At 35.8% G+C, this 25,213-nt stretch overlaps 1 protein-coding gene across 1 annotated transcript; it reads right to left on the bottom strand.

Annotated features, from left to right (window-relative positions):
* Positions 1-81: 81 nt before the first annotated feature.
* Positions 82-24,797, bottom strand: SPRY3 (sprouty RTK signaling antagonist 3). Its single transcript, XM_053699433.1, has 2 exons — positions 24,407-24,797; positions 82-2,449 (listed from the first exon to the last, which is right to left on the bottom strand). Exon 2 carries the CDS (start codon positions 2,345-2,347, stop codon positions 1,478-1,480), a length of 870 nt encoding a protein of 289 aa, XP_053555408.1. The 5' UTR covers positions 2,348-2,449; positions 24,407-24,797; the 3' UTR covers positions 82-1,477.
* Between the last annotated feature and the right edge of the window lie 416 nt (positions 24,798-25,213).

Below are 25,213 nucleotides of genomic sequence, written 5' to 3'. Positions count from 1 at the left end.
TCAAATATATGTGAGATGAACAACAAGAAAGCATCTTCACAAATAATCAGAGCCTAACTGAAAGAAATCTCTGACTCAATATTGAAGTCAATTGGTATTAGTGCATTTTACCAAGCTTTTTATTCATAGAGGTTTTGTTTTAGATAAAGTTTTAAGGTAAGTTATACAAATGATTACCTGTCCGACATAAAAAATACAGTGTACAGGCATTAAATTATGACTTCATGTCTTTGTTTAGAGGCACGGAAAAAATAATGCAAATAATAAAAAATATTTGATCTTCAGGGCCCTAGCACCACTTAGTTATTAACCAATATAACACATAATAACCCCTTTAATATGGAGTCACAATCTCAAAATTAATGTTTTACCTGCCTAGCAGGAAAACTTCTGTCTGCAGCTCTTGGTAGATACCCTAATTGCTATGCAGAAATATATAAAACATAAGTCATTGTTTATCAAATAAATTTACAGTAAATATTACCCTTCTGTACAAGAAGAGATGGTGAAAAAGTGCATGTATCAGTAAATGGTTTAAGTGTATCCAAACAATTTAAGCTTTGGTTTGTACCAACAAACTATGGCCAAAAAGTAAAATGATAAATCTAAAGGTATAAGAGAAGACAGACAATGTACTCATGCACATTATATCTCTTTGGTTTATATCACACAATTGTATATGTGACGGAATGCATTTTGCCTGGCTGATATATTTATTAAAATTTCCTTCTGAATTTAAAAGAATAAATCAGACACCATGATCCACTACTTTGCTATTTAAATTATATGTACTCAAGGGTTTAATTCATAAAAGCAAACCCAACTAAACTCTCAAGACATATGATTTTTTTTTTCCAGTTACTGTCTCTCATTTTGCCTGGTTCGATCATTCTACTGTCCTCAATACTCAATACTTGTATCAAAACGGTAATCAAGGTGCATGTATTCTCTCCTCTTCAATCTTCTCTTTGCCATCAACATTGGCTGCCCTACTTCTTACATTCAGTTTCTTCCAAATGTAAGTGCAATCAGGGGATTTTCTTTCTTTCTTTTTTTTTATTTTGGCATTTGTTAATGTGAAATGCGTAGATTCTAGATTTACTTGTATCCAGATTTAAGTTGTCTATATTTTCCGAATTGCAGAAAAGATAATCCGCTAGATCCTCTTTTGTAAATTTTTGTTGACTAGCATTTCCCACTGAGTGAACATAACACTAAAAAGAACACAGCTCATCTAACGTAGCACTCAGAAGAGCAGCACCATTTTTAGATTACTTCTTCAAATGTTATGAAGTTTAACAGTGTTCATTTCCTTTTGTGATGTTTTCTTTCCCAAATGAAAATCTCTCTTGATTTGTTAATGGGGTCTTGGTAAGGCTTTCACTATCACTGGCACCAAATTCTTCCAAGAAGAGCACAGCAGGAAATTGTAGGGAAGATAAGAAGAATATTATCATATCCAACACTCGCCTTTAGGTCATACTGGTTTGTCAAAAGGCCTAGGGAATGGTGTGCCACTAGAAGAGGATATTTTCCTGCAAACTGTGTTAGTATGATTCTCACAACGACAGCCGGGTCTCTTAACTCTGTCGTACCCTTTCTGGCAGAGCTTTAGGCAACCCTTGGCAGGTAGATAGCAGCATAGACAGGGCATGAAGAAGGAAAACAAACTCATGGCTGCCCATCGAGCACAGCAAGATCCCTGGTTACATGAGCATGGGTCATCCGCACAGTTGTCCTCATCATCACTGGAACAGTGGTAAAACAGTCCCTTGACACAACAGAGACAAGTTCCATAGTCGATTACACTTTCTGCAGAACACAGGCAACGTTGGTTACAAACCCAACAAGAAGGAAGGCTCCGAACTTGCGTACACTCATCACATATGCAACGCCCACACTCTTCACAGATAAAGAGGTGACCCACATATCGGTCAGGCTTCTCCATTATGCCTTTAATAAACTCGTCTTGTTTCAAGTCACCATCTTTGGGCTGTGTCCTCAAGATTGAGTGCCCTGAGTGAGATGGTGTAATCCCCGATAATAGTCTTTGATCTGAAGCAGTGGTACTTCGAGAAACTGAGCTTATACTGGAATGGCTTTGATCATGTGAAAGATGTTGGGATTGGTGTTGATGACTTTGGCTGCGATGTAGATCTTGGTGATTGTAGGACACAAGATGATCATGGGGCCACTCTTGCTTTGCACCATGCTGTGAAAGTGAAGGATTAGACCAGGTTTGCAGGAATGAAACAGAAGGACGCTCCACATAATCATTGTTCGACCTAATAGAACGGATTTGGTCAATTGAAAGAACTTGCTGGATATCCGCAGCAGAAATATCCATGTTCTTTTTATTTGTTGCCTTTTATTAGCTTTAAAAAAGGTCACTCTTTAGGTGTGAATAAATATTCAACTTTAATTATCCATCAGGGTACATCTGAAGATCCTGTATAACAAGAAAAAGATGTCAATTATTACCTTTTTATTCATAATTTTTAAAACTAATTTTATAAATAGTCAGAATGCAGTTCCAAGAAAAATAACAAAGAGCCAAGCTAAAAAGAGGCACATATAAACATTTCAGAAAAATAAAAAATCAAATGAACTCAGAATCAGGTAGAATAACCTTACACACAATTATACATTTAGGACCTGGCATCGTGAAAAATCACTCAACAACTCTGTTGGTGCAACGCCACCCCCTGCAGACTCGCGGCCAATCGGCCGCCAGCAGGGGGTGTCAATCAACCCGATCGTACTCGATCGGGTTGAATTGTGGCGATCTCTGTCCGCTTGCTCAGAGCCCTCAAGCTCCATTCGGAGCTTGATAAATGGGCCTCCTTGTTTGTACCACTACACAACAGGAAATAGTGCTCTATTGCTCTCCGCATTCAGCGAAGTCTGTCGGACCTGATCCGCGCTGTCGGTTCAGGTTCGACAGACCTTTAATAAATAGGCCTCATAAACTGTATTTGCTACCTATCTAGATATCTCTTCAACAAGGAATAACATGAGAACAAAGCAAATTTCATAACAGAAGTAAACTGGAATTCTCTAAATGAATCATGAAAAAAAAAATGGGGTTTCATGTGCCTTTAATAAAACAACAATGCAAAAGCATTTAGTTTTAATTTCACATAAGAAGTAGATTTTTTCCTGACAATTTTCAGTTAGATTTATTTTCTTTCCCACAGAAACATGGGACAGCGGTAGCAATTAGCACTTAAAAAATTAACCAGAGATCAGATTTCTGATTATTTTATAAATGTGCCCCAATTGGCCCCCAAAAATCAAATGTAATATACTTTATTATAAAATAAAGATAGTAGCATCTTTATTTTTTAACAAAATAACTGCAATATGCAGTTATGAGGGTTCAAAGTTGGCCGGTGTTGGGTGTTAGAAAAAAATGGCACTGAAAAGTGCCTTTACATAGCGGTCTATGGGGACTGTGTGTTCCCAGTAATTATATATGATTATTAGGGCTGTAACTAATGATTATTTTCATAATTGATTAATAATCCGTTTATTTTTTTGATTAATCGACTAATGGGATAAAAAAAAAATCAATACTTTTTTCCTATATTTAAAATAAAACTGAGTGTTACAAATATAAATTTCAGACCAAGGGGCATATTTATCAATGTGCGAGCGGACAAGATACGATGCAGTGTATCATGTCTGCTGCACATCGATAAATGCCTAAAGCATACGCTGTCAGCATTTATCATTGCGCCAGCAGTTCTTGTGAACTGCTGGTGCAATGCCGTCCCCTGCAGATTCGTGCCAAATCGGCCGCTAGCAGGGAGTGTCAATCAACCCAATCGTATTCGAGCAGCCGTCTTTAGAAACAAGGGGCACCAAGCTCCATTCGGAGCTTGATAAATATGCCCCTAAAACTTTACATTAACTCTTTTTAAGCAGAAGAACAATTTTTTTATAAGTAATCAAAACAAAACCACAAACTGTTTGAAAAGAGGTAGAACTAGAAAGAGGTAGACTGTCACTGTCTATAACTTGAATATCTAAATGCAATGGTAAATAACCAGCTATAAGGTTAGTGTTTAAATATCTAGTCCGCTCTTAAAATAACAGATTTACACTTATAGAGGTTGAATCTGGAACATATTACTATTAATTAAAAATAAAAAAATAAAAAACAATAAAAAAAAGTCAAAAGCTCTAAGGAATTTGGGCCGGATTTAACAAGCAGTGGATGCTGCTGAATCGTCCCGAAGTTAAGAATCAGCAGTCGTCAGACTTTTAGGTGGAGAACTGCAATCATCCTGATCCGATCACCAGAAATGCTTGTGCAATGTGAAATCACTGTCGGCATTTAGCGAGGTCAAGCGGACATGATTCGCTAAAGCGAATCATGTCCGCTCACCCTTTATTAAATCTACCCCTATATATCAATAACAGAACAAAGCCTTACACATTTATCTATACAGTACATATAATCAGCAATAGCAAGCGATCCGCTAATAATTGTGCAAACAGATAATAGTATACATCAATTCAAACAACAACTCCCCTCAATCTAGGACTAGGTGTAAATAAACAAGCTCGGCACTATATCACGCAAAGCATAGTTCCAAATCACCTGGCCAGGAGTAGTTGTAAACTTATACTGTCTTAAAAAAGGGAAAATTAAACGTCTGAAGACGACCTTTAGGCTAAGGGCATAACCATAAAACACAACACCATGTGCAGGAGCTCATCGGAGTGAAGCAGGTGGTTCCGTGCACAGACAATTATTTTCATAATCGCTTATTATCGATTATATTGATTAGTTTTTGCAGCACTAATGGATATGATTATTTATATGTGTAATAAAAACTGCACTAGGCAATTTTGGGGCTTTAAAGTTGGTGGGAGTGGGGTGTTAGAAAAAAACGGCACTGAAAAGTTCCTTTACATTGCCATCTATGGGAACTGTGTGTTCCCATAAACCGCAATGTAAATATATATGTATATGATTATGTTAATAGGTGTATATACACATCTGTGTGTATATATATGTATATACATTCAAAACTGCTGGCCAACGCTGTTCGAAGTTCTGATGCTGCCTTTGTCGGCATCAGAACGAGGCTCCAGAAGGAGCCAATGGAAGTGCACTCTCATGTTCACTCATGAGCTCATGTTCGCATTGCGATTTACTTGTAATACCAGCGCTAGTATTACAAAGTGGAGCACTAATATCGCTTGCACCATTCACTTGTAATCTAGACCAAAGAATTTCTTTCTCTCCTGCGTGTTTGAACTGCTCCCCCCTGTATTTTATTTTCTATAGTGTAGTGACTAGGGATGGGAAATTGTTTTGCAACAATCGAAAAATTAAACAAATTTGAACACATTCTTTCGTTTCGAATTTTAAATGTTTCTACAACATTCTAACATTCATTTAATGTAATAGTATTTCTAATACTATCTTTATATATAATATTCAATTCAATTTTTTCTAATAATTCGATTTGAATTATGAAATAGTCCAATTCAAAAAATTGGAATCAATATATTTGTAATATAATTGTTAATGCTCTCTTTAAATTTATTATTAAAATTATGCAATATTTAAAGTAGAAAAATTTAAATCAATATATTTGTATCTATTATGTATCAATTGACTAAATTCCCTACCACATGAATTATTGAACTTCTGAATAGTATTTCTTAAAGTGAAGGTCAAGTCTGGCGTAGTGGTTAACATTTTTAAATAGCTTTGGTAAATTAAGTATGATGTTCATTCATGAAATTATTTATAAATAATATGAAAAGTTTTATTTTTAACCTTTTAAATCTGCTCCGTTTCAGTTGTATTATCCGCCCGCCATACTGCCGTTATTGATTGACATTTGTTTGATCCAGTCTATTATCTACCCCCGTGGCGTCCAGCCCCTTTTCTGTAGCATCATTACTACGTTATGTGCATGCATTAAAACAAACAGAGCGTTATCGTCATGCTCGTTCATGAAACTCGCATGCGTAGTCCGCTCTCATATTTTTCTATTCATTGAATTCAAAGTAACGTTGGTAAATTAAACGCATGCGCTACTGAGTGGAAGATACGCATGCGCATTTAAAATAGACTGTTGTGCATGAGCGTTGTCCGCTTGTAGGAACGAAAGCAATGTCACAACAGAGAAATAAGGAAGTGTAGTAGGGGCGGAGCTAATCACGATAACAGAGGTATTATATATATATATATTATTGGAAAATGAATAGTTTTTTAGAAATATAAAGTCAGCGACTTTAATATTTGGATCTTAATGTTTAAAATGGTGTATTGCTATTAGCTAAAATTGACCTTCACTTTAAATAAAATGTTACATTAGAAATTTTGAATGTGGTTATTCGATCTAATATAAGCATTTGAAAACAAAAGTAACATTCAAAAACCAGAAATAACATTTGATTACTGAATGTTAATTCATTTTCCTTCTTATCAACTTTCAATTGTCCAAAAGTTAAGTCCACAGGACTATTCCTTCTACCAAACAAATTGCACTTACAGCACATTTGCCCATCACTAGTAGTGACATTATAGAGTGGTCCCACACGCTCTATACGTAGTAGTAAAATACAATTGCCCCACTGATTTCACAGGAGAGCCGGTGGCCGATAAGCAGTAAGTAAAATAGATTAGGAAAATAGAGCAAATTAGAAACAACACTAAAAAAACAAAACATACAGTATATAGGCATTACATAGCTAATTCTATCAAACGGGAAATAGGAAAAACACACACTTTACCATCACCTTAAGAAAACTAAGTTGTGAAACTAAAAACTCACTGAAAAAAGGTATCAACATTTACGCTTAAAAATTCTGGAATTTAAAGGGTTTTATAACCCACCCTCATCAGAGCAGAGAGTTGGGAGACACGTGAATATTTAACAACTACACACATTTGCACAATTATAGATGTTAAAGGGAAAGTAAACTGTTCTAATTCAGATAGAGCATGTAATTATACACAACCGTCCAATTTACTTTTATTATCTAATTTACTTTCTACTCATTGTATCCTTTTTTGAAAAGCATATCCAAATAGGTTCAGGAGCACCAATGCACTACTGGGAGCTGGATGATGATTGGTGGCTGCACACATATGCATCTTGCCATTTAATCACCCGATGTGTTCAGCTAGGTCCCACTAGTGCTTTGCTGCTTATTCAGAAGAATATACCAAGAGAATACACTAAATTAGATAATAGAAGTAAATTGGAAAGCTGTTTAAAATTGTAAGCCCTTTCTGAATCATGAAAGAAAAAATTTGGGTTTCATGTACCTTTAATGGCAGGGCTATGTAATGACGACTGCCTAGAAAAGATAAGTTAAAGGGCCGTAATACCCAAATGTTTAAACACTTGAAAGTGATGCAGTATAGCTGTAAAAAGTTGACTAGAAAATATCACCTGAACATCTCTATGTAAAAAAGAAAGATATTTTACCTCAAAAGTTCCTCAGTAGCCACCTCCCATTGTAAAGGATTTCTAAGCAGCATTTTAGTGTGTCTGTCCTGGGACAGCTGAAAGGATGAGCCTCGTGAACTCTCATATTATTTCACCAATCAGGTAAAGAAAGCTTACTATGAAATCTCATGAGAGTTAAGTCAAATCTCATGAGATCACAGTAAGAGTTCATGACCTCAGCACTGCTGATGCTGATTGGCTGCTGTTCATTTCTTCATTTTTTTTTTTTTTTTTTACCTGCAGCTGGGAGCAGCTGAGTATAACTTTTTACACAGAACTTACTCTGCTGAGCTGAGGAGATTGTGAGGTAAAATATCTTCCTTTTTTACATAGAGATGCTCAGGTGATATTTTCCTGTCAGCTTTTTACAGTTATATGCTAAATCACTTGTAACTGATGCAGTATGAGTATTATGTCCCTTTAAGTGCGCCCTAATTAATTTTGAACATAATCTTGACTTTAAGACATGGCCATTCGGCATTCTAACGAGTGTCTATGTTTCTATCCCAATGTTGACCAATCAGAATTTTAAATCAAACATATTTACCATGTAAAAAATCCTATGAAAGTTTTGGTGATTTGAAGTCAGTTAAATTTGAAGTGTTGGCATTAAAAATTAGTTTGCAATGTTCAAAAAAGTGGAAAACATCACATTTGGAGTACTGGGGCACGGAATTACAGACGGCCAAATCTCAACAATGAACCATAGCAGATTCCAGCCTCCAATATATAAAAGTCCCTTTATTTTCTTATTCCAGGGTCCATAGGAAAAGTGCTACAATGTTTCAGGCCCGCTATAGACTTAGTCATGTAGCCACTAATCAGGACTGAGCAGACTTTAACCCTTTGCGCGAGGTTAAGCACATAGGTCTGTGCAAGCAACAGTACAATAAGAAAGTGCTATAGCATTCATAAATAGATCATAGATCATTGTATAATTGAGCTGTTTTTGTATAAATAATTTTTATTGAGGTTTTGTATTATAGCGTTGTGCATACGGTTTAACAAAACATTTAACGAAAATAACAAATAAACAGGTGGTATCTTCTTTAAATAGACATTGATAGTGTGCTAAATTTTCACAGTAAATGAAACAGTTGTATTATTGAGCTTTTATGTCCCTTTATACATATTTCTAGGTGTAGCTCTTGTTTTGTTTCACAGACAGATCACGGTTCTATTCTGTGAGTGATCGTAGGAATACAGATAAGCCCCTTATAGAGTAAGTTGTTTTTTCACTACGTTTATAAATTACTCAGTATATTGAATATATTTCATGATTCAGATAGAGAATAGAATTCTGAACCATGCTACTTTTATTATCAAATGTGCTTCTTCTCTTGCCAGCCATTGTTGAAGGAGAAGCAATGCACTGCTGGCAGCTAGGTGAACACATTAGTTGAGTAAATGACAAGAGGAATATATGTGCAGCCACCAATCAGCAGCTAGCTCCCAGTAGAACGTTACTGCTCCTGAGCCTACCTTGGATACTAAGAGAATAAAGCAAATTTGATAATAGTAGTAAGCTGGACTTGACTTTACTATCCCTTTAACCATGTTCATGAAAATATATGTGCATTATTAATTGTGGTCTTATGTAAATGGACATGAATAAATATACTATATACGCATATCTCCTTAAAGGGATATGAAACCCAATTTTTTTATTTCATGATTCCAATAGAGCATGCAATTTTAAACAACTTTCTCATTTACTCCTATTACCATTTTTTCTTCATTATTTTGGTATCTTTATTTGAAAAGCAGGAACGTAAAGATTAGGAGATTGGTTCAGCACATGGGTAGCGCTTGCTGTTTGTTGACTGAGAAATCTTACGCTTGCTGAGTAGAAGATAGGGCCTCTGAAAGTGTACATATTAAAAGATTGGGCAAATATTAATAATAAAAGTAAATTGGAAAGTTCTTTTTTTTTTAATCGAACAATTTATCTGAATCATTAGGTTTAATTTTAATATTTTTTTAAATTAAAAAAAGAGCTTAAAAAATCTAGTTCTGGGTCCTAACATTTTGCATTTCTTTATTTATACATAAACATTTATTTATACACAACATAAACATATGCAGTGGCTTCACTAGGGGGGTGCGGGGGTGCGGGCCGCACCAGGGTGACACCCTCCAGGGGTTGACACCAAAAAAAATTTTTTTTTTAATTTTATTGAATGCATAGATTATTTTATTAGAGGCTGGCATTTGTGAACATTAGTGGGACTGGGGAAGTTGTAGACACACAATTTTTTTGCCCCTTGAGCCAGTGCTGCAATTTCAACAAATAGTTTTCCCGGCTGCTTTTGCTTGTTTGTACTTTGCTCCTCCCCTGCTCAATTTCACTATGAATGTTGTGGGTGTTCCGTGGGGCTTGCAAAGTTGCGCTGCTAGCCGAAACCTGCCTGCCTATCTGTGCTCACTGCTCAGTGATATGCGGCCCAGGGCTGTGCACTGACAGACTTGGAACAGAGTCAGAGAGCAGAATTTTCATAGTTTGCGCGCCTAAACCTTTTCTTCATTGATTTATTTTAGAGTGCTCTGTTTATCTTTCATTTGATGCTCTGCTGAGCCAGGAAGCAGCTCTAGGCATGAGCTTTATAATTAATGCAGTGCAGTTTACATATTTTGTATGTGTGTGTCTGAGTTTTTGTGTGTCTCAGTGTTTTTGTGTGTGTTTTTGTGTGTGTCTGAGTGTGTTTCCGAGTGTTTGTGTGTGCATCTGAGTATGTTTTTAAGTGTTTCTGAGTGTTTGTATGTGTGTTTGCCTGTGTTTTTGTGTGTGTCTGCTTTCTGTGGAGGAGGGGTTGACACCATGACTTACCGCACCGGGTGACACCAACCCTAGTGACGCCACTGAACATATGTAAAAATAAAATTTCTGTTTCTGAATGTTTTTTTAAGGGCCTCACTGTACCGACGAGACTTCTTAGAATATCTCTCCTGAGCGTAGTGGCCTATAGGGAGAAGGGGACACTATATACAAATATTGAATTCATAACACAAATAATGTAACTGCTAAAGTGTTGTATTACCTAATTCAATCCACAAAAATATACCAGCATTATCTGCAGTGCAATTTTTAATGAAGCAGATTGCAGATTATGGGACATGTCAATGTCACTTAGTGATGTGATGTGCCTAGGAAAGCAATTATGAGCAGTTTAATATTATTTCTTCAATGCTTTTCAAACCCTGATAACTCTGTGTACAATACAGAATACAATCACTCAATGAAAGTTTTAACTTAACTGAGACCACAGGGGAAATAGATGACCTTATCTGTACTCCAGGCTGCTTGCAGAAAACCACTTTGTTCCTTGTTACTATTGTTCTAATTGCATTTCCAGGCATTTCTCCCTAGTGAGGTTTCCAGGAGACACAAGTGGAGCAAGTGAAGTGTTTTATATCATTTTACACCAAGTCTTCTAATGCATAACCAAAATATTTAGTCTGCCCTAATCATAAAGGGGAGGAATAAAATAAAGATGCAAAATCAAGTTTATAAAATATATACTATGTTGCGTGTATTAGGGTGGATTTGATTTAAATCAAATAATTTAAAATCATTATTTAAATCACTAGTCAGTAAGACTCGATTAAAGTAATGGTTTTCTGAATAAAGACTCATTTTTGCTGATTGTTATAATCTTAATATTATTATTATTAAACATTATTTATAAAGCGCCAAGACCCTTCCCGTGGGAACTTACAATCTAGAAGGGTAATAGGGTGAGAAACAGGAGGTGGGGACGGCAAGGATGAGAATGATGTGAGTACATAGTAAAATTAAAGTAATGATTAGTTAAGTGGAATTCATTTGTTACTGCGTTGGGTGATAGGCTTCTCTGAACAAAAATGTCTTTAGGGAGCGTTTAAAGGAGGACAGATCAGTGGAAAGTCTGACAGCACGAGGAAGTGCATTCCAGTGGGTAGGTGCCGGACAAGAGAAGTCCTGCAGTCTAGCATGGGAAGAGGTGATGGTAGAAGATGCAAGGAGCAGGTCATTGTTGGATCTTTGGGGTGGGCTGGAGACTTGTTGATTAGTGAGGACAGATATTGGGGAGTGGCGTTAATGAGGGCTTTGTAGGTCAGGGTGAGAATTTAGAATTTAATTCTGCTGTAAATGGGGAGCCAGTGAAGGGACTCACAGAGAGGAGTAGCAGATACAGATGAAGGTTCCAGTAGAATTGCATAATCGACAAATACATAATAAAAAGACAATGCAATAGCACTAACTTTGAATTTCAAATCAGTGGTAAATTTTTCCCCCTGGCCAATTCCAAAGTTAATTGCATTTTCCCTTCCCCTGTATCATGTGACAGCCATCAGCCAATCACAAAATGCATATATGTATATGCACTTGCTCAGTAGGAGCTGGTGCCTCAGCGTGTGCATATAAAACGTTTGTGCACATTTTGTTAATGAAAGTAAATTGCATTTTTACTTTTAATTGCATGTTCTATCAGAGCTTCGTTGTCTTTGTATCCTTTATTGAAGGAACAGCAATGCACTACAGGGAGCTAGCTAAACATATCAAGTGAGCCGATGACGAGGAATATATATGCAGCCAACAATAGGCAGCTAGCTCCCAGTAGTGCATTGCTGTTCCTGAGCTTACCTCAGTATGTTTTTAACAAAGGATACAAAGAAAATAGAAGTAAATCAGAACTTTTTTTTTAAATTTCTCAATCATGAAAGAAAAAAATTGGGTTTTAAAACAACTGTGAAACAGCTTACAGATTGAACAGCCAATCTACTGAGTTCTGCTCACAAATAATTTACCCCAGCAACACCTGAGACCTAATATCTTAGAGCCCTTATAACTTTTTTGTGCAATATTTTTTGGAATATTTTTTTATTAGATGTTGTATTGATTATGAGTGTAACTGTACTTTGTAAAGTATTTTTGATGTGTTTTGTGACACTTATTAGTTTTGCGAAACAGTTAACCAGAGCTCAGAGGTCGTGGTAATCATTCTAGCGTAAATCGTGATTGCGCTCACGCGTTCTCTTTTACTTTCAACTTGTAATAAGAGAGCAATTTAACTTGCGTGTAAATAAACACAAAAAAACAATATAGCTCGAGCGCAAACGATAGCGCTTCAATCTAGCCTTAAATGTTGTAAAGTACAATGACACTGTTGGTGCCCAATGTGATGTAAAAAATCAATCTGCAAATATACTTTTGTACCCCCTGTGGTTGTGTTTCCATATTCTACACATCATTCTCCCATCTCTCTGACTTGTTTCTCTTTTTCTTTGTGTGTGGGTGATAGACCTGAGGGAGGGTGCTCTGCATACTAACTGGTTGCAAATTTGCACCTTACATGCACATGCATTGTAGTGTTTCTCAACCTATTTCTCTCAGAGAAATCTAAGCTTAATTAAACCCCACCCCCAGCTGTCCAAGGATTGCTTGGCTCCACCATCACAGGCACTACACATGCCCTACCACTTTCCTTAATCCGTGCTTCGTTATGACCATCTTACTCCTATTTTTATGAATAAAGGGACGCTAAAACTCTATGTACTGTCTTCAAAATATGGGTGCCTCCATATATAGGGGTCTATTTAAGAAGTAGCGGATGCTGCTTCCAAACCACTCCGCTTCAGTTCCAGCTGAAGCGGACGTTAAGAAGCAGGGGTCCTAAGACCACTGCTCCTTATCTCGTCCGCCACCTCTGAGGTAGCAGACAGCAATCTGCCAAATCGAATACGATCAGGCTGATTGACACCCCTTGTTGGCCGCAAATCTGCAGGGGGTGGTATGCTGTCGGCATTAATCGATGTGCGACAGACATGATCCGCTATATCGGATCATGTCCCCTCGTACATTAATAAATGAACCCATAAAACTTGAGTTTCCCTACAAGTATCTGAAGGATAGTTGCTTCATATGTGCAAACATGTCAGCAGTGGAATGCATTAAAAGTTAGATTTCAACATGGCAGCACCCATGGCTAGAGGGAGGCTGGGAAGAATCTCATTACTATGCGCATGTATTTAGTGCTTAAAGGGACACTGAACCCAAATGTTTTCTTTCATGATTCAGATAGAGCATGACATTTTAATCAACTTTCTAATTTACTCCTATTATCAATTTTTCTTCGTTCTCAATTTTTTTTTAAAAAGCAGGAATGTAAATCTTAGCAGCCAGACCATTTTCGGTTCAGCACCATGGATAGTGTTTGCTTATTGGAGGCTTACATTTACCCACCAATAAGCAAGCATAACCCAGGTTCTCAACCAAAAATGGGCCGGCTCCTATGCATCACATTCCTGCTTTTTAAATAAAGATAGCACGAGAACGGAGAAAATGTGATAACAGGAGTAAATTAGATAGTTGCTTAAAATTGCATGCTGTGTCGGAATCATGCAAGAAAAAAATTGGGTTTAGTGTCCCTTTAATGTCCCTTTAACTTTCTAGATGCTATTAATAAATGGAGAACTGCACAGGAGATTATCATAGGTCAGAACAATTTAGGATGTTAATACTGGCTCCTTTGGTGAATTACACTGGTTCAAATACAATTTAAGCGGTTATTTTTCTTTCTGCTTTATTTAAGTAGTAGATTAGAGCTCAGCCTAAATACCCTGACCCCACAAAGACTTTCAGAGTTTATTTATTTTGCTGGAATTTCCCTTTTTATTCAAATTTAACTGACAAGCCTGAAATTATGATTGATAATAATAAAATAATGTGTTTTAAGTGCAACATAAAGGGACAGTAAATTTTAGCTTTAAAAAGCACCTTTGGATTTACTCAATCTTGTATTACTGTTTACACTTTTCAGTTCATATGTTTTTAAGCTGAATTAACCCCTCAAAGTTTCAATATAAAAGTAAGCACCATCCGCCCACCAGTATAAACAATGTTTTTCAGCATTGACTAAAACCAAAGTATCTGCAGATCCTGCCATCTACAAATATTACCTTAAGAATTTAAAGGAGTTATTATTATCATTTGTATAGCACCGCAACATTCAGTAGCGCTGTTTCTGTAAACAGATAGAACTATACAATTACAAGGATTTGTGATAAGATACAAAACATAACAGACTAAACAAATCTAGTACAGGAAGAAGAGGGCCCTGCTCCGGAGAGCTCACAGTCTACGGGTTAAAGGTTCAGAGACATAAGGTTTAGGGTAGCTTGTCACATGGATTGTAGCTGCAGCAGTGAGTCAGGCAGTTCAAGGTTTATTCTGGGTGGTATGAAAAATAGTGGAGAGATGGTAAGCCTCTCTGAATAGGTGGGTTTTCAAAAAGCATCTGAAGCTAATACAAGGTTGAAGACAGTCTTATGAAGTGGAGTAGAGAGTTCCAGAGGACAAGAGCAGCGCATGAGAAGTATAGGAGTCGGGAGTGGGATAATAAGAGTGGAGAGACATAGGTCAGAGGTTGATCGAAGAGGATGGGTCGTGGAGCATTTGGAGATGAGAGAGAAAATATAGTTGGGAGTGAGGCTGTTGTGTGCTTTATATGTTATGGTTAATACTTTGAATTGTATTCTGGAGTGTATGGGGAGCCAGTGTAGAAACTGGCAAAGTGAAGCAGCTGGTGTAGATCTGAAACTTAGGTAGATGAGTCTAGTTGAAACATTTATAATAGATTGGAGGGGGCAGAGACAGTGTTTGGGAAGGCCATTTAGAAGTAAATTGCAGTAGTCAATGTGTGACATTAATTAGTATTTTTGTAGTTTTTTGAGAAAAGAAAGGTCAAATTCTGGAAATGTTGTGTAGCCGTGTGCAGCAGGATCTGGTGAGTGCTTGTATATGTGGAGTGAATGCGAGTTTAGAGTCAAGTATGATCCCAAGACAGTGGAACTGGGGTGAGGTGTTGAGAGTATCTAACTGTAAGAGAAATGTCAGGTGTTAGATGTGGGTGAATAAGAAGCAGCTCAGTTTTAGACGGACTGAGTTAGAGGAATTGCAAGGACATCCAAGAAAGAAATGAAGAGACAGTTGGTAATCTGGTTGAGTAAAGAGGGAGAGATATCTGGAGAGGAAAGATAGATTTGGGTATCATTAGCATTTTTGGTGTTTCTGGAACCCAAAGTAGAATATATGTTTTCTGAGGGAGGATGTATAGAGAGAGGAAAGCAAGGAACCCAAGACTTTGCAATACTCCAACTCAGAGAGGCAATGGATCAGAAGATATTCTGTTAAAGGAAACTCTAGTGCTGTGTCTCGGATGCCACATATATGTAGGATTTTTAAGAGGAGTGGATGATAAACTGTGCCAAAAGCAGCAGATAGATCCAGAAGAATAAACAGTGCCATTAAAAAATAGCACTCAAGGCCTTACAAAAAATGCAAAATTTGATAACAGGATCTGCAGAGGCTAATAAGAGCACATCTCAGTTTCAGCCAATAGTGCGGTAAGTAGGGTCTCTGACTGATCCGATGAGATCAAGCTGAAAAATTGCTTAGACTTATGGGCTGCCAGTGCTTCTTGTTATTTTGCAACTGTGTGGGATAAATTAAACTCATAATAAACTCAGCAGTGAAGAGTACTTTAAACTTAAGTGACCACACATTCCTATTTTTAAGGACAATCCTGAATTTGTATCCCTAATTTATTTTCTGTTAGGGAGAGTCCTGAATTTGTCCATAAATGTTTTTAAAGGGCTATGCTGTCCTGGATTTCCTAAAATTGCCCAAATGAATTTCCTGTCCCTTGCCCAAGGGTGTAAATGACTAGAACCAATGTCACTTTCCACAAAATCCGGTGACTGCATCCGTGTGTAAAGCCATAAAGCCGAGTAAGACAGATAAACTAATTATGTGTTAATATCTCAGTTCCCCTTAATTTAAAGGGACAGTCAACACCAGAATTTTTGTTGTTTAAAAAGAAAGATAATCCCTTTATTACCCATTCCCCAGTTTTGCATAACTAACACAGTTATAATAATACACGTTTTACCTCTGTAATTATCTTGTATCTAAGCTTCTGCTGACTGCCCCCTTATTTCAGTTCTTTTGACAGACATGCAGTTTAGCCAATCAGTGCTCAGTCCTAGGTCACTTTACGTGCATGAGATCAATGTTATCTATATGAAACATGTGAACTAATGCCCTCTAGTGGTCAAAATGTATTCAGATTAGAGGCAGTCTTCAAGGTCTAAGAAATTAGCATATGAACCTCCTAGTTTTAGCTTTCAACTAAGAATACCAAGAGAACAAAGCAAAATTGGTGATAAAAGTAAATTGGGAAGTTGTTTAAAATTGCATGCCCTATTTAAAACATGAAAGTTTTTTTTGGACTTGACTGTCCCTTTAAATAAACAATTCCAGCATGTGCTAGCATACAGAGGCAGGTTATATGTGTTTGGGGCTTGAACACTTGAAAACTATTTTCACATGCCTGTATAAATTAAAAATGGTCACCAGTTTTTTTAACACCTCCTCAACATTTATGAGGTGTCCTGAATTTGCATCAGAGGTGCCCTGAAATGGGGTCTGGGAAATCTGGTTCCCTTATTTAAACAGCAACACAGGTGTGAGCAATTCCAAAGAGGCTTTTCAAAAAATCATTTACTGACCCTTTAAGAAACGTTTCAGTAAAATACTGATATGATCTTTTGCCTAAACTGTATAACAGAAGTAAAAACATGGCAACTGTATTTGTACAGTCTTGGACAGCAATTTATAAGTAATGTGGTTCTGGCGAGGAAATGAGCATTTGTTTTTTACTCTGAATGGGTATTACAGGGGCCTGGAGTTTTGTTAATATTTTAAAGTAAAAAAAAAAGATTATATGTTTGGCTTAGTTAGATTGTTTTTATACGAGTATTTAAAAACCTTTTAAAGGCTATGAAAATGAAACAAAATAGTTGCTTATTAATGAGCTAAACTGACTTTGAATTTTTAACTGCATCCAATTAACTGCTTTTTCTGTATATAATTAAATACCTTGATTACCAGTCTTTTAGTTGCTGCACCAACTACATCCATATGTTTTTTTTTCTAAATCTGCAGAGATAGAACCTAATATTTTTTAAATCTGCTTATGATTTGGAAACTCTTTTGCTTTCTCTCTTTCTTTCTTTCTTTCTCTCTCCCTCCCTCTTTTTTCTCTCTCTTTCTCCCTCTTTTTTTCTCTCTCTTTCTCCCTCTTTTTTCTCTCTCTCCCTCTCTCTTTCCTCTCTCTTTCCTCTCTTCTCTCTCTTTCTTTCTCATTTTCTCTTGCATTCTCCCTCTCTCTCTCCTGTTCTCTGTCTTTCTTTTTCTCTCTTCTCTCTTTCTCTTTACTTTTTCTCTCTCTTTCTCCCTCTTTTTTCTCTCTCTCCCTCTCTCTTTCCTCTCTTCTCTCTCTTTCTTTCTCTTTCTTTCTCATTTTCTCTTGCATTCTCCCTCTCTCTCTCCTGTTCTCTGTCTTTCTTTTTCTCTCTTCTCTCTTTCTCTTTACTTTTTCTCTCTCTTTATCCCTCTCTTTTTCTCTCTCTTTCTTTCTCTATGTCTTTCTTTCTTTCTCTCTTTATTTCATTCTCTCTCTCTCTTTCTCTCTCTATGGTGCAGATTTATTAAGATGCGGGCGGACATGATCCTCTGTCGGCATTTAACATTGCACAAGCATTTCTAGTGAAATGGTTGTGCAATGCCGCCCCCTGCACCTTCACGGCCAATCGGCTGCTAGCAGGGGGTGTTAATCATCTCAATCGTATCTGATTGGGATGATTGCTGTCCGCCGCCTCAGAGGTGGCAGATGAGTTAAGGAAGACCGCTGCTTCTTAACTTATGTCGCCAGCGATCGGGAAACTAAAGGGGCTAGATTGCAGCATCCGCTGCTTGGTAAATCTACCCCTATTCTCTCTATCTCATTCTCTCTCTTTTAGTAATGTGTTGCACAATGCATTTTAATTTGATAGCAACGGAGTATGGTAGTTGAATGCATTTGATTTGTCCCCAGTGCAATTTCAGTGATGTCAAAATGCCATTTGGTGAAATAAGTAGGTTAACAGTTCATAGCTAAACAATGCATGTTTTCCCCCTCTGGCAGCCAATAGGTTAACTCATTGGTTATGCCAGCCAACAAATGTAACTCTATCTTCTTCTCAAAAACATTATGACACAGCTGAATGCTCATTGGTGTGATTTCATTAGCCCTCAAATGCCAACACTTTTCTCACAGGAATACTATAACATTGAATCCATTCCTTAACAAGCACCATGATAAAAACATATTTTCCTTTATAAACTGTTAAATTTACTTTTTTTTAATGATGAAGTGCATGGGTTATGTTATGGAAAACAAAAAAGGAAAGCTGGTTAAATCTTCAATGCACCTCTCATATTTTAAAGGGGCATAAAAGTGCTTTTACATTTTAATGTTTTAAAATTATTTTCATTATACATTTAAAGAATTATCAAACCCCAAATGCTTCTTTCATGAGTCAGATATAGAATACAATTTTAAACAATTTTAGAGTTTACTTCTATAATAAAACAAATTGGTAGCCTTTATTGAAGGAGCAGCAATGCACTACTGGGAGATAGCTAAACACATTAATAAGCCAAGGACAAGAGGTATAAATGTGCAGCTGCAAATCAGCAGCTAGCTCCCAGCTCCTGAGCCTACCTATGTATGCTTTTCAACAAAGGATACCAAGAGAAATTTGTATGCTCTATCTGAATCATGGAAAAAAAATTAATTCAACGTCTCTTTAATAACAAATATTGCTTTGATTTTCTTTTTTTTCAGACTCAAAGGCTTCCCTCTTGCCACCCCCCCCCCATAATTTTAAGACTGTATCAGTAAAAGAGTGGTTGTGCATACAACTATTTGGGCAGGTGCATGCTCGCATATGCCAGTGATGACACACAAAAAATATCTGCATACAAACAGTTAAATCCATTATCGATACAGTCACAGGGTTAGTACTCAAACTGGGAGCAAAAAAAATGGAAAAGGAAAAAAATAGCAATAAAACATATGGCACAACTATTTTCTAAATCATTAAGAATGCAAAGGTATTTGCTTCTAGAACTATTAGTTTCTTTAAAGGGATATAAAAGTTCAAAAAGAAAATGCCCTAATATGTTACAGCATTTTATTGTTGCACTGTTGCTTGTAAAAACTTAGGGTCTAGCCCTTGGAAAAAAATAAACACATAATTAAAGTTAGCTTAAGAGCAGCAATGAACTCTGGGAGCTAGCAGAGAACATCTGGTGAGCCAATGACAACAGACAAATCTATGTAGTCTCCGATGACTAACTAGCTCCCAGTAGTAAAGAATATGTACTTATTCTTTTTATAAAACAAAGGATACCAAGAAAATAAAGTAAAATTGATAAGAGAAGGCAATTTAAAAGTGTCTTAAAATGGCATGCTCTGTCTTAATCATTCAAATTTAATTTTGACTTTACAATCCCTTTAACATTTTCAAACTATTTCTTAACTACCATCACATTTCACACACTAGATATAATTAACACTATCTATTTCTTAACCAAGGCCTAGATTATGAGTGGCACACTAACTGTTGCGCACAAGCGCTATTGTATATTTCTCTGCTCTTCAAGCACAACCGAAATAGCGCGCGTATTACGAGTTGAAAGTAAACACGCTTTCTCTAGCATAATCGCAATTTACTCTCGTCTGGCTAGTGGGAAGGTAGGGGAAGAAAAAAAACAAAAATCAATATAAATACATGTAAAAGTACGGTTACACTTATATAAACACTGTCTGATAAAAAAATTAGTTAAGACAAAAAAATATTTAAAAAGTTATAATGGCTATAATTTTTTTATAAGGTGTTAGAAAAAAATAGGGCAGCAAAGGGCTTTTCCAAAAACATACATACATACACATGTTCTTCACATAGAAAAGAATGTACTTCTCTATATATCTGATACTGTTAATGCAAAATACATATCTATACTTATATAGGTATAATATAGGTATATATAGATATCGATATATATATATATATATATATATATATAGATAGATAGATAGATAGATAGATAGATAGATATTGAGATATCTATATATATAAGTATTTATAATAAAAATTACATTGTTCTATATGTGAAGAACATTGGAATGTGAAATATTAATAATTTAGCTCACTTGAATGAATATGATTGAGTTAGCGCGCAAGTATGTTTTTTTTCCCCAGTTAGAGCGCTCCATTGAAGTCTACGGGGTAATACATTAATGTGATCATGCGCAAACTTTTTACTTGCAACTTGTAATATGAGCGCAACCTAGCGCGTGCAATAAGCCTCCATCTAGTGAAGTTAACACGCAAGCCCAAAATAGTGCTCCATTCGTAATCTATCCCTAAAGTTTGAAACACATTACACACAGTAGGTTGTATATGACTTTATATATATATATATATATATATAATATTCCTATTTTAGATTACAAATATTGTGCATATGCATAAAGCAACACTGCAAATCAAATAGATGGTTTTAAGCAACATGCAGCATTTTGAAAACCTAGGTTACAGATTTTGCTTTTGGTTTCAGTATTTGCAGGTTACAGAAATTACTTTTTGACCTCTTATGGGAGTGGGATATAAAGCATAATACACAACAGCAGGTGTGTAATATGCCTTTAATTTTTATATTTATGACAGTCACTTAGAATATAAAGATATTTCAAATAAAGAAAAACAACCCAAAAAAACTAATAAGAAAGAAGTCAGCCCTTTACAGATACAAAATAATACTTAGGTCTTGAAGTGATTAAGCTTGAAGGTAAAAACATGATTTAATGTTGCATAAAAGAAAAAAAGAAAATAATCTAAAAAATCAGCATTTACCTTACCTATTAAAGGCACAAGAAGTGTTGCACAGGTTCATTAAAGGGACATTAAACACTATAAAATGTTTATATAGAATGATGCATTCAAATAAAATATTAGTCTGAGAATAACATGTAGATGTGTTTTTTAAAATTGCATTAGCTGTTTTAATAATGGCAAAATAAGTGCAACGTTTTAGTGTCTATAAAACAATGGGAGCTGCCATGTTGTAACTTAGGTTACCTTCTCTGCTGTGGCCAATGAGGGGCTGTTATAAATAGGTCACTAGAATGTGCAGCCAATGGCTGTGTGGTATATAACAGTGTTCTGAACTTCCATTTCTAACAGGAACTGAAAAACTAATTTCAACATGGAATTACAGCAAGTGGGACAAAATAAATAATGAATGTATACTGCAGAGTCTTTTTATATATGATTTATCATTTTATATTACTATATTACTATCTCAAAGTGTTTAATGTCCCTTTAACATTATACTGTGCTTGCAGGGAAATAACTACTAGCTAGCTACTTTGTCAACATGTTTCAACAGAGAGGAGAATTCTGCACAGTTTTTGTCTGCTCCGTGATATAAACTCTGCAGAAAATTTAATGTATGATTGATTAAATTAGTCATAGCTATACATTCAGTTAGTGAACTCAAAGCTGACAAACCAATTGATAATTCTTTTAACAATACATGAACTGTGATTTATTTTTTTAAATAGGAAATCATAAAAAAAAATTAAATTATATTCAACTATGTAGTAAGAAAACTATAAACTGAAGAAAAAAAAGAGTTGTTTGCTTGAGCAGTCTGTGAGGTACACTAAATAGGTATGCATAGGCCTGCGTGTTTAAATCATTTTTGTACATCTACCAAACACTTGATCCACTGCGCTAGTATAGAAACAGATGTTCACATATCATATTGCAATGAATCCTCCTGTTCCTCCAGCGTGGAGCACAATTCCCACTACAACATCTGTAGATCGACAAGATCATAACTTACCACTATCCCTTTGCATCAAAAAGAAAACTGCATGACACCTGAGTACAGTTGGGTACCACTAGTGGTTCAGTACAAGTACCACAGGCTGGGATTCCACAGTATGGAACATTTCTCATGACTATTTGGCTTCTCATAGCAAACTACAATGTAAAGTTTTGTTTTTAAAATTAAATGTATTTTTAAGATAGTTTAAATCATTAGTATTTCTAAGTAAAATGTTAGTATGGCACCATTAACCCTGAAGTCACGTATTAAAGGGACACTGAAACCCAAATTTTTTCTTTCGTCATTCAGGTAGATCATGCAATTTTAAGCAACTTTGTAATTAACTCCTATTATCAAATTTTCTTCATTCTCTTGGTATCTTTATTTGAAAATCAAGAATGTAAGTTTAGATGCCAGCCCATTTTTGGGGATCAACCTGGGTTGTCCTTGCTGATTGGTGGATAAATTCATCGACCAATAAAAAACTGCTGTCCAGAGTCTGAACCAAAAAAAAAAAAGCTTAGATGCCTTCTTTTTCAAAAAAAAAGATAGCAAGAGAATGAAGAAAAATTGATAATAGGAGTAAATTAGAAAGTTGCTTAAAATTGCATCCTCTATCTGAATCACGAAAGAAAAAAATTGGGTACAGTTTCCCTTTAACTAGTCCTGGTAGTGTGTGTGTGTGTGTTGTTGGGGGGTATAAACTGCCAGATATGCCCCACAACTGCCAGACAGTTACGGGTTACTGGCACAGAATACTCACTTTCAGTGCTGCCATTTTTTTAGTATTATACAGGCTTTCCATGAGATAATTGTACATAATAAAGAATGACATTCTATAACATTCTATAAAAGCTGTCTAACACACTAACGCCCACTGTGTGCTATATGATATTAAATGTGTGATGTGCACTATTGTATACAAAGGAAACTGAGTTTACCATTATAAAAGCTAACACTAAATAAGTGGTTGATTAATTATTATTATTATTTACCCAAGGTTAAAAGGGCACTAACAAAACCACTAACATTACAACTAAATCCATTGCAATGTTGTTTTATAGACTAGGCAAAGAACAAAGCATGTACAATATCTTCCCAATGTCACTCACTAGAATACATACATATTCTTGTCTTCCTCCTAGGCTTAACCCCTCTGCTGCCAGGCAGGCCTGAAACACCCTGTCATCAAATGGGTTAAAATTATTTTGATGGCTACCATTTAAAGAATCCATTAAACTGTTCCAGAACATAATGGGATTATTTTGTTTACCCCATAGTTTCCTCCTATCTGGGACAGTTGTCATGATTGATATAATAGGACGTCTCCACCTTGTTCTTCCGCAGTGATATTACGAGGAAATGGCAACCAAAGGACTAGCAAGTGCCCCATTTTATAATGTTACAGAAAGTTACATTCAAATACAATCTGCTGAATTCAATAACAAATAAAGATATTTGGCTGCTGTCTATTTTTATTATATAAAACTTTAAATAAATGGTTTAAGCAGAAGTTATACATTTTTATTTAAGATATTACAGAAAACAAGTTACATTAATAACAATTTTTTTTTTCTATTTCTGTGGATGACAATTTTAAATGTTTTTGTGTGTTTTTTTTTTGTACCATTATCACAATATTACACATTTCATATAAGATATATAGTTTATGTTTCCTTGCCCATTTAAAGAGACACATTGTAACTGCTAAAACATATGCACGATTTTTTTTTAATTCTATTCTGATTCTATTTAAGTTAAAAATCCTATAATTCTACTATCAAAGTCTTTAGTAAAGCCTAGGAGATTACATTCAGTTCTAATTTTTTTTTCTAGTAGAATTTGAATTGTATTATTTTACATAGTGTATTTTCACAGTATGTCATTTATATATTCAGTATTTACCTTCCTAGTATTAATGTCTTGCATTTCCTGGCATGCATATGTATATATCTTTTTTTACATTAGAATGTTAAACAGCAAAACCTATAATCCAGCACAGGCACTGGAATATCTGCATACACGTAGGCTGCACTATGCATTTTTTTCTGTTTTCAATCACAGTTAAAAAAAAAAAGCTATCATAATGAAATACTTACAGCTATAAAGTAATTCTGAGGGAAGAATAGGAAAAAATATATTAGTGAAAAAAAATAAAACATACCTCTGTGAGACTGTAGGTCCATGGTGATATATAGGAATATAATCCCCAGCTCTATGGATAAATATGTAGTGCTAGTGATATTGTGCATGCATCCCACTCCTGCAAAAGTCTCAATGAAAACTCCTCCTTGATTGGTGTAAACTGCAGAAGTATAGGTGTGTCTCAGCCTCCAAAACACCACAGCAGTCAGCACACACAAGCAGTGTGTATGCAGTAGCAAAAGATGTCCCAATGATTCTGCATGGAGCTATAGATGAGAATTCCACTCAAAAGAATGCAGCACATAACCTTACAGATAATCCGCAGCCTCCCTGTACACGTGTGATATGTATATAGATAGAGGTACACACAGTCCCTGTATGGCTAAGGACACAGCAAACTGCTGCTTGTCCCTGGCGGTCTGTTTTATGAATGTGAAATGTTTTTAGCTGATCTTGTGAATGAGTTAAGAGGGCGGGCAGAGGAGGAGTCTGCTGTCTTCTGTCAGTTTTTCTTCTCCATGGTTATGTCTGCTTTATCACTGAATCTTCATTTTATGATTTATTTATTTTTAAGTTGTATCTGCCCAGTAATTTTTCTGTTCTGTTTCTCTCTTCTTCTTTTTTTTTTAACCACGTCTGCTGAATCTCAGTCCAAGTCCACGGGATTGTCTGATCATTATCTTTCTTCTCAAGAAGGAAAATGCATTGCAAATCATTTAATGATTTTTTAAAAAGGACAACGAATGCTCTGTCTCTAAGCCTGACCTAGATTGAATTGATTGCACAGATTTCTTTTTTTTTATTTCAAGGGCTCTCTCATCCTCTC

This window comes from Bombina bombina, chromosome 1 (assembly GCF_027579735.1).
Source record: "Bombina bombina isolate aBomBom1 chromosome 1, aBomBom1.pri, whole genome shotgun sequence".
NCBI classification, from domain to species: Eukaryota; Metazoa; Chordata; class Amphibia; order Anura; family Bombinatoridae; genus Bombina; species Bombina bombina.
Note: the sequence above shows the minus strand (reverse complement) of the source record. Positions and strands in the feature narration are given on the sequence as shown.

Bases quoted from the DNA above. Each gene is read 5' to 3' on its own strand.
- SPRY3 (XM_053699433.1), bottom strand. From the start codon at position 2,347: ATGGATATTTCTGCTGCGGATATCCAGCAAGTTCTTTCAATTGACCAA.